The sequence below is a fragment of the Pholcus phalangioides genome, unplaced genomic scaffold (assembly GCF_987345545.1).
Source record: "Pholcus phalangioides strain wild (caught in Gottingen) unplaced genomic scaffold, Ppha-v1.0 ptg000016l_1, whole genome shotgun sequence".
NCBI classification, from domain to species: Eukaryota; Metazoa; Arthropoda; class Arachnida; order Araneae; family Pholcidae; genus Pholcus; species Pholcus phalangioides.
Window position 1 is genome coordinate 13,106,770 of NW_028301609.1, and position 11,116 is coordinate 13,117,885.

The window sequence follows — 11,116 nt, forward strand, 5'->3', positions numbered from 1 at the left end:
CCCTTGAGCATGCCAAACTTCCGTAACATGACGTATGAAGGTATCTTGGAGGCAATTCACACCATGATTCTTGCCAGAAGCAGATTTCTGGTTTTGCTGTCTGTGGGCTACATAAAATTTTCTGCCATTCTCTTTTTCTAGCTTAATTTTCTTAACCACTCATTTCTCAAATTTTCCTTCCTGTACTACAGCCGTTATCCCCCTTGTAGATACACCTTTGTGTTAAGTCACACTTTTGGTCACTTGCATGATTGCACACTTTATTTGTCACTTACTGACCCGACTCTTCGCTCTCTAGGTCACTCTTTTTGTCATTCTCATGCTTGTGCACTGTTTTGTCAATCACATGATGAACCAGACTTGAAAACTGAGAACCACACATGGACCACACATGTGCTCACGCCCTTAGTAATGTCACTTTTTTCCCCATTTTCATAACACATGACGCTGTTATTCTGACCAATAGAGCCGGCCATATCAATTTTTCTCAACTAAAACAAAACCACTAAAAAGGCAAAAAAAAAAAGGAAATTCTGGGAATTTTGACTGCTATTGATCAGTGGAAAAAAAATCATGAAAGTCCTCATGTTAATGAGAATATGTTTCAAGGTGGAGAAAAAAATTTTATTGAGAAGAAAAAAATAAGAGTAATTCCGGAAACCTGTAAAGGATGACGAAAGGGTGAATTCTCAAAACATTGCTGGACGCTTAAAATGGCATCAAAAATTAAAATATCTGGTAACCCTAGAAAAACCTATGAAAGAAAACCCACCAAAAGTTATTCTTTAAAACTGCATTTACTCGCAAACAGTAGCTATGTGCTTTCTAATGGTGTTATTGCATTGTCATATTCTATCTAAAGAGAAATTTTAATCCTTACAGTGGTATTCCCAATATTTCTCTGGTTCTTAAAACCCCCCTCTCAAAACGGCAATCCTGAGCCAACATAGTGCTGTATGTTTTCTTCTCCTGTGTGATAGCATGTGCCCCCCCCCTCTTTCCTGCCAATCAACTGCCAGTGGATGGAGTTCTAAGTCTGATATCAGAAGAGGAGAGAAACAATGTTTCCTCCCCCCCTTCAAAGTAGTATAGTATTATTGTGTATGTACAGGGTGATTATAAAAAACTATCCAGACATATGGGCCCCTAACTATCATACCATTCACACAAACTGAATGAAATTTTGGCATAAGGTATTTTGATGTATGCGCTCAAGAATGATATGGAAAACAACAGTGTCACTCTAACAGTTACGGTTACAGTGAGAAAATTTCGAAAATATCAAATGGCAACACCAAGTTTTTCGTATTGGAATGTGATCTCCATTGTGAAAAACCCTAAATAGCGTTCGAACGGCAACTGTAGCATGACAATCACCGGCGGTAGATAGGCTAAAAGTGAGGACAACCAATAAGGACAGAGAAGCAGCATAAAATAAAGCATTTTATTGTGTTTTCCACATGACCTTGTGGAGGACTAATCAGGCTGGGATCTCAGCCGAAGAAACGGTGTGACGAATGAAACGAACATTAATGCTCTGGTGCACGGCAAAGTACTTTTTCCTTGCCTAGCTCCGGGGATTTTCGTGCTACAGGTGCCATTCCAACGCTATTTAGTGTTTTTCAGTATAGAGATCGCATTTCAATACAAAAAACTTGGTGTTGCCATTTGATATTTTCGAAATTTTCTCACTGTAACCGTAACTGTTAGAGTGACACTGTTGTTTTCCATATTCTTGAGCGCATACCTCAAAATACCTTATGCCAAAATTTCATTCAGTTTCTGTGAATGGTATGATAGTTAGGGGCCCATATGTCGGGATAGTTTTTTTATAATCACCCCGTATGTACAGCAGGGGTTCCCAAACTTTTTCGCGGCATCCCTTTTGCCTATTCTGTGCTTACCCGTGAGTTCTGCTGGCTCCCCAGAGCTGTTTAACAAAGGATATTTTCAGAAATCCTTTGTCAGGGTCACCGCTCTGACAAAGGTTGGAGGCACACCAGGGTGCTGCGGTGCACATTTTGAAAACCCCTGGCATACAGCATAAATAACAAACATTTTTTTCCTTTTGTTTTTTTTTTTTTAATTATTTTGTGTTTTAGTTTAACTCGTAATATGTAAAAAAAAATCTTCTTGAATTTCTAGAAGGTTTAGCAATTTCCAATTTGGTACCTTTTATGCGGAGCAAGAAATTTTTAAAAACCACTTCAGGGGTTAATAAATTCATGTATTCAGTGCTATTTAGATTTTAGTATTTCTTTAGATTTTTTTTCCCTCTCAACTTATGGTCGAACCTCTCTTCTGGTTACCTAATGCCAGGAGAAAGACATTTTTACATGTTTTACAACACTGATTTAAAAAGCTAAGCATTTTGAAAGCATGTGCTTTTCAGAAATAATAGATGTCTCTGAACTGAAACATGCGGTAAAAGTGAAAATAATTTTCAATTGCATATTTTTCACAAAAACATTTTTTCTTATGAAATTCGGCTGGTGCCTAATTTTTTTTTTTTTTTTTCATTATTATTTCTCAAGCCTTGATGTATGAAAAAAGTTTTCTTTTCCTCAATCTTAAGGTTCTTGAAGATTATGCTGATCAGACTCTACCTTCCGCAAACTTGGCCTTTCGTCCAATCAGGCAAAGAGCTTACAGTATTCTTTTCCAAGAAGCAAGAAATAGGGATTTTCATGTTAAAGAATGGTGCTCAGTACCTCGGAGGGATCTCCACGAACCAGATCTTGTGCCTGCACATTCAATCAACATACGAGGTCAGTCTTTCTTTTAAACATCTTAGAAATATCATTAAACTGTTTCATCAAAATCTGATGATCTTTAACAACTGAGACCACCATTGATTTAATAGAATTTTGATCCATTCCCCCCCCCCCCTTTAATTGCTACTGAACTTATTGTAATTTGTAGTAGTAGAGAAACGTTACCGTAAAAAACAACTGTCATAATGAATCATTCACAATGGAAAACTTTTGCTTTTATGTATGATATAGGCCTATAGGGATACATAATTTTCATATTTATGAAATAGATATGATGAATGTGAAATTAGCGAATTTTGATGAGTAAGTGTGAAAATTTGATTTTTACTGCTTTTCTGCAAAATCTTGATAATTTACACTTTTTAAGGCAAATATGTCTTAATTTTGTTCAATACTTTTGCCATCCTATTTGTGCTATATTTCCTTGTACATGGTCCTAACTAGAATTTTTGCGGGGGAGGGGAGCAAAAATTATTTTGCTGTCCCCACCACTGTAAAATTGGATGTCTTTATAAAGGTGTTTTCTCCCCACCTAAAATTGGCAGCTGCTGCCCCCCTAGTTCCGGCACTTCCTTACGTGAAGTAGATCACACTGTTGTACCAATACCTCCTAAAGCTACAAGTACACTATTCCAAGCATCTTTTGGAGGTATTGGTTCTACGTGCGATTATTTTGCAAAATATGTGCTTGGCTCAGATAACCACTTTCCTGCATACAATCTTAGTCATAAATATGAACAACTTTGATAAATTTTGGGGAGATAGGTAATAAATAAAAAATTAAAGTAAGCCAATAGTTTTCGTTTTATTGAAATATTTAGTTTGGGGGAGGGGGGGGGAGAGGTTATTTGAGTCCTATTTGAAAACTATTAATTCTAAACCAGAGCAGTCATGTTTTTTGATAAACATATATGTTTTTAAAAGTCACTTTTTTTTTTCAAACTATATAATTGAAAGAATATCAAATCAGATATTCTCAAGGGCTTGGTATCAAGCTCTGCACGTTACATGACTGCATGCTTTAACTTGTTCCAGGCTGCCATTAAGTTGGGCTGGAAGAGATCTCGACAATGGGATAAGACCAGTGGCGAAGTTCTGGCTCTCATTCATGCATGCATGCTTTAACTTCAAAAATACTTGACGACATTTTGCTGTACCAATGCTGTGTGCAAAAAGTAAATCTTGTGGGTGGTGTATATTTATTGAAGAGTTCAACGTATTGAATTGTATTGTAGCTGCGAAATCTCAAGAAAAATTGTATGCACTCCTGAATAATGCTTTTTGAAAGAAAAAGCGCCCTCCCCAAACCACCAGGAAAAATGGATGGGCTCAGCGATGGATACAATCATTTTAACTGACAGCTACTTTCAGTGGTAAACCAAGAGACTTCTGTTGATATCATGTAGACTTTGAAAAAAAAAAAAGTGTACTTTGCAAGGGCAACTATCCAAACTTTCAAATGAATGTAAAATTTTTATTTTTGAAAACATGTGCAAAATTTCCAATTTTGAATATAATTATCGGGACTTCAGTTTATGTTATAAATCTTTTTCCCATCAAAATTTTTTTTTGTGAATTTGGAAGCTAAGGTTCAACTAAATCTCCCCCCCCCCCCCATAAGTCAGTGTTTCTCAAAGTGTGTGTCGTGGCTCCTAGGGGTGTGCGTCGTCAACCTTTGTCAGGGGCATTGTGGCAAGCTGAAATGTTGATTTCTGTGCCTATTCAAGCTTTGAAGTGGTTCTTTTAAAAGTGAAAATATTGACTAAACTGTTCTGTAGTGCCGCAGATAAACCATGAATTTGACTAGGGAGCAGCAGATGATAAAAGTGAGAAACACTGTCAAAAGTTATCATCAGCATGCAAGACTATGTTCGAGGCTAGAAGGTGGTTCTCTTTCTCCTACCTTGTTGACAAACATGTCCGTACTAGATGTCATAATCAGTCTGTAGTTATTTGCTGTGATTCGAAATTAAATTCCAATTTACAATGGCCTTCTTATAGTGAAGGCAAATGTATAACAACAAAAAGTCTTTTCCTTCAGTTAGAAGCCTTCCTTTCGATAGGCCTTCAATCCCGCAAATTATGCTGCCGCAGAAGACACCAACTGAAGGAGCCAATTTACAATGTACTTTTCAATTAATGTCATATTTCAAATTAAATTTATTTTTTATTCAAAATCTATCCAAGTATGGTTTTGCTCTTTATATGAGATGTGGAATAGACTTTTGTGGTGCATGTGGGCATGTTTATGCTGCTAGACTAAATGGGACATGCATTTCACCGAATTTCATTTATGCCAATGTCTCAATTAAATTTAAACTCTAATTTCACTGGTTTTTTTGTCTCTATGTACCAGGACCTTTGCCCAAGCTAGAAGATTTATGGTGCAGCACTTCTCCTGAAATCCAAGACATTAGATCAGATTGCTTCTACGCTTGTCTCGGAGGAGCCCTCAAACCCAGCGACATGAGAAATGTGCGAGAGAAATACCAGATTTTCTGCTGCTTAGTCAATTATTTGCTAGTCTTCACACATGACCAGAAGCCTTTGCTGGCACCTTGGGAAGTTGCTGCTTTCATAGCTCAGGCGATACACCCAAGAGCTGCCGATCCATCTTGGCTGAATGCGTTAAAGGTATACTGTGGAACTTTTTGTGCATAATTTTTCATCTTGTATTTTCATGATTATACCCAATCACAATACTTGCTGATTTAGGTTTATGAATTTCTTTAAAAGAAGCATTCTTAGATTTTGGTTTGAAGGTGGTGCAGGACTGTTGTTGTATTTTACCCTCAAAAATAAAAAGATGTGGTGAAATTTCTCTAAATGGTGAATAGACATAGATTTAGTGATAGCGAACGGAAGCCGCTAATAAAATAATTTTTCTGAATTTGATGTGCCTAAATTAGAACATGCCGTGGTTAAATATTCAAAGTTCTTTACTGATTGGAAAAATACATACATAGAGTGGTACCTCAGCTAACAAACATTTTTTTTAAACTTTTCAGCCTCGGCTAACAAATAATTCAGCTTATGAACATTTTCATTGACATGGATTCACGCACTAACATAAAACAACCGTGTTGTGAGCTGAATTTTAGCACCAACCATCATCAGAAATGCTCTTTCACTGAAACCAATTAACTCGTATCCACATCAAAATGTTTTTGCAGATGTACCTCTACTTTTTTTTTGGAAATTTTTTGGATCATTTCGTGTAAAATGAAAGATTCAGCTAATGATTCCATGCATTTAAATACATTGTAAAATTCATTGAAAAAAAATCCTATGTTTTCGGAGCATATGTTCTTTCAGTACAGGACCTCTTGCCACCAATCTAGACCAAAGCTTTGGTCTGGACATTCTAGAATCTTTTCCATCTGCATATTTTGAGACACAGAAATGAGTTGGCAAAAAACAAATGGATGGAGGGACCTATGAACTCCACTGGGTTGTGTAGAGCCACCAGCTTTAACAAGCTAAAGCTGGTGCACATACATCTGGTGTAAAATAAAAATTCCTCGCGCGTCAGTATCTAATCTTCCTGTAAATTCTCATTTATTCAATTTTGAAGCTGTTTGTTTTAAGTTTGTTTTGGCTTGTTTGCCTTTGGTTTGTTTTTGTCTTTTTTTTATGCTGCTCCTTAGTGTTTTTAAAAAACTTTAAATTTTTTTGCGGTAACTGGGGAATGCATTAAACGATTTTCCATTGAGACCTAGGAAGAATTGCAGTTCAGCTAATGAACGTGATTCAGGAACAAATTGTCTTTGTTAGCTGAACTATCACTGTATACTGTAGTGTATCACCAAATACAGCATACGAGTCATTGGATGCTATTTTTTAGCCCCTATTTTCAAACTGTCAATTTCCTGTATATATACAGAGGAATATGCATAGTGTATGCATAGCCTTCAGCCAAATGTTTAAAGAGATTTAAGTGTTAAGTTATGAGGTGGCGAACAAAATTCTTGCTATAAATTTATTGTTTAGAAAAAATGATACAGAAGATAAAAAAGAATCAAGAAATATCTTCTCAGAAATAATCCTCATTGTGATCCATAACATTCAACCAACTCTGGTTAAATTTTTGGAAAGCGCGTTCAAAAGAAACAGGAGTTTTCGAGTTGGGAAAAGGGTATCTCATTTTTGGCCTCTTCAGAAGTATTCGGTTTGCTCTTGTTCAAGTGATTCTGTATAGATAGGAATAGGTGGAAGTCAGTGGGACCAAGGTCGGTAGAGTATGGAGGGTGGTCCAGAAGTTTCCAACCTGATTCCTGAATCTTTTTCTTTGTGGCTTTCACAGTGTGTGACCTAGCTTTATGTTGGAGGTAATGAACAGCCTTGTGGTTCTCAAGCAATGCCCTTTTCCACTTAAAAATTTCATAAACATGGTCCAAATAGACACAATACACTTTGGCATTGATTGCCTGTCCACTGGGAAGAAAGTCATAGAAGATACGTATTTGATATCATCAAATATAACAATTTGTCATCCTATCTTTCATCTCGTAATATGCTAGTTTTGAATATGTTACTATATATCATTTTTCTTCAGCAAAATTTTTTTTTCACCTTCAGTAATTGTCCAGTCACCCATTTTGTTCACCATATTATTTTTGCTTAACTGATCAATTATGTATTATAGGTACCTCGTGTTGACACTCGTGCTGTTCAATTGGCAACATTATTCATGAGAGGTGTTACGAATCTAGGCATGGTTCTCGGTATCTGTGGTTATCCAATCCGGCTGTCTGACAGCATGCCTTGGAACTTCTTCAATGGCAAACTTTTCCACATAATGTACCTTAAGGCTAAAAGGGGGACCAGACCAGATGAGCTGTGTGAATATAAAGTAAGTTGGTAAATTTTTTCTTTCAACTTATTGCTCCAATGATTTTTATAATGCAAGCATTATATAACACTGAAGAAGGAGAATACTACAGTCAAACTTCCCTTAGTGAACACTTTTCTTCCAGTCCCGTGGAGTCATAGGCGGAGATAGACTTGGAAGTCTGGGGAAGGGGGGGAGCAAGATGATGATGATGTCAATTCTATTACATATATATACATTAGATCAGTCGACTCCACCTTTGACGCTGGGGGGGCAATGCCCCCTACCCCCCGTATCTCCGCCCATGCGTGGAGTAGGGTTTGAATGGATTTCACTGCCTGTTAGCACATACTCTCGATAGCAGACAGCAAAATCTGGCAAACTCTTCTTTTTTTTAAACTCTAATCTATAGGTTCCCAAACTTTTCGTTTCGCCCCCTTCTTCATTATTTTTTTTCTCTCATTGCCCCTTGACTGGAGTGAACCCATAGGGTCCTATGTTATACTCTTAGCTTCTATCTATACGTGTAGCTTTTTTTTTCCTATCCTCTCAAACCGTTCTATTGCCCACTTTGGGAAACACTGCTCTAATGTGTTAATTTTTAGTCATAAACCAAGAATTGATCATAGTCAACTAAGACTATGTTTAATCCCAACGTTGTGTTGATAAATATGATAAATCATCATTTAATTACTTAATTAACTGAACATAACTATGGTCCAGGATGGTGAATTCAAATAGTAATGCTGGTTTTGTTTGTTGACATGTGTGAAGAAAGCCAACATTCAAAGACTGCTAATGGTGTTATGAACATTTTTATCTCTTCACATTTACTTTTATTTTATTCTATTGCAAAATATGTGTAGTGCACATATCATGTACTGACAAAAACAGTTAATTGATTTAACAAAGAAAAGAAAGGTTATAAATTTTTCCACATTTATCAGACTTATTTTTAGAAGAACTTTTTGCCAGAAACAAAAATGTGTATCCCTCCTTCAAAAACATATTACAAAACATTTTAGGAAAATGTCATTCATAAAGTAAACATTCAAACACCATTTTCTAGAATGTGCACATTCATGTTTCTGGCATAGGGAGGGGGGCAGGCAATATGTGATCATTACATTTTTGTGATGAGTAGAGCCGGAAAACCAGCCAAAAAAAATTGTTGCACTTGTTTTGCCCACTGTTTCAATTGTAGTTTAACTTGGATAATAATGGTTAGTTTTTTCTTGATTTCATGCCAAAAATGCAGTGTTTGTGATCCCTCAGAATTAGGTCAATTCCAGGACTACTATTATCAAACATGGAGCCTGTGGAGAAAATTATCATGGGGGCACCTTTTCGAATTACAACTAATTCTATTTATTTGTTGTATTACCTGGAAGGTCGTCATAATTTTTAAAGTGGAAACAGCTATTTTGTTTTATTGTCGTAAAACATTTTTTTATTTCATTTATATTGCCACGTATGAGGGACTCTTTCAAGCGCAGGTACTGCACATTCCCACATGTACCAATTTGTTATAAATTCCACAGAGGAATGTGGACGAGGTGCATGTGTGGTTTAGTAGTAGTAGTATACATATACAATGCAGTCCAATACATGAGCACAACATGTTATGTGAAGTCAGAGAGAAACATACGTCTATTTTTTCTCATCTTTTCTCATACATGGGCTGCATTCGTCCTAAAAAACATGTCGAACACCCTCCGGCCAAAGTAAAGTTAATGCATGGCAGCACCATGTTTTCTATATCTCAAATACATCTATTCGCTAGTTTAAAATGGCGCTGGTAGAGAGAAGGGCTAATCAATGCTGAATTGAAGATTTTAAAAAGAGCAATTCTTTTGAAGTTCTCAATGCTCAAAATATCCAAGTTCTTCGAATATGATCTCTGAAATTCACGAATAAACTTTAAAAATATTAAAATAGGCTTTTATGGCAGGAAAAATACAAAAAAAAAAAGGTGTTCTTATAAAAAGTTCTAAAATGGGGGAAAAAAGGTATTTATGGCATTTTGCCTGAACTCGCGGACTCTAGCTATGAGTATTGTGTGTAAATAATTTCATCATCTGCTGCCTGTCCAGGTTTTTTTTGTTTGAAACAATTCTTTTTTTTCTTTTCAGGCAGAACTTATCGAAGAGTTTTATAACCTGCTATCTGTGATTAAAATTGGATCATGTGTTTTATGATTATACAGGTATAATATTTGTCATTAAGCTTTAATGTACAGTTCAACACATTTGCATCTGAAAGTGGAATGGTCACAGTAAATAAAAAGAGTCTGTTAGTTTCAGATGAGCTCGAATACAGGACTGGTAGCAAAATTAGGAGGATGAAAATGGATTAATTATATAATTATTTTATCCAAATTGATTCGTTTCCAATCCTTTTGTAAAATAATCCATATTTTAGAGATGAAAGCCTTATTTTTTGAATAAAAATCATATATTTTTATAGTTATTTCTCTTTCCTCCCCACCTGAAATTATTAATATGCTCGGTACAATTGGTATTTTAAAATCAAGTGTAAACCATCAGGGTCACATTGCTAGAAATTTCTTTCGAATGAGGAAAGCTGATATTTCAAGAGGGGTGAGGACACTTACAGTACATTAGATTTTCAGACAAGATTCTATATACAGTGTAAAACTTAGCTGTCACCCTTAGAGATGCAGTCATTCCTCTTTTACGGCCAAATAATAATTTCCCTTGTACAATAAGAACTCTCTTTTCTGGACACTTTTTTTTAAAAATATGATCACATATTCCCAAGAAATCCTTACGATCTGTCCAGGGAATTTGGCGGAACAAAACAAATTGGTCCCTAAAAGAGGGGGGGGAGCAGTGAATCAGGGGTTTGAAATGCATAATTCTATCATATAATGGGATATTGTTATTTAGTCGTAAAAGAGAGGTTTAATATTTTTTTTTTCTAATCCCTGATTAACAATCACACTTTATGGGCAAATTTTTTTTTGTCCTGTTGGTGTCCTCAAAAGAGGGGTTTTACTGTACATCAGTCATTTTCTATAAGATGTGGATTAGGACACCTAGATTTCTCCTCTAAAACGGTGTGTACAAATAAAGTAGAATTACTGCACATATTCAGGCCTAAACAAAAATCGCCCAAGTGGGAGAGTAAGATGCTTGTCTACCACCATGAAGATTGCCATCAGTTCCCAGGTTCGATCCGGAGGAAGAATTTACATATTTTCTCTAATGAGCTTGAGGCAATCACCAATAGATGGCACCTTCATTTGCAACTTAACTCATTAACGGCAGTAAATTAGGCATAGCAATATGGCTGGTGTTGGTATGAAGCAAAGCAGACCTAAACAAAGATTCTAATCCTTTATACCAGTGTTTCTCAACCTGTAGTCTCCAGACCCCTAGGTCACTAAATGGCACTCCCAGGGGTCCATGAGTATTTTGGTCAGCGTGACCATTTACTATCATTGCAATGAATGACACATTTTACACGTTTAAGTTGTAATGAATTCAAT

The 11,116-nt window shown here is 36.1% G+C and overlaps 1 protein-coding gene across 2 annotated transcripts in view; it reads left to right on the forward strand.

Annotated features, from left to right (window-relative positions):
* The window catches only part of LOC149075085 (constitutive coactivator of peroxisome proliferator-activated receptor gamma-like), a 17,873-nt gene extending 7,805 nt beyond the window's left edge, over window positions 1-10,068 (forward strand). Inside the window, exons 3-6 of one of the 2 annotated variants that reach the window (XM_089245645.1) lie at window positions 2,576-2,768; window positions 5,131-5,408; window positions 7,420-7,626; window positions 9,738-10,056. In XM_089245645.1, coding sequence (XP_089101771.1) covers window positions 2,576-2,768; window positions 5,131-5,408; window positions 7,420-7,626; window positions 9,738-9,803 — 744 coding nt within the window. In that variant the 3' untranslated portion in view covers window positions 9,804-10,056. Of the gene's footprint in view, window positions 1-2,575; window positions 2,769-5,130; window positions 5,409-7,419; window positions 7,627-9,737 lie in introns of both variants that reach the window. The other variant, XM_089245644.1, reaches the window with a different exon arrangement.
* Window positions 10,069-11,116: the final 1,048 nt, after the last annotated feature.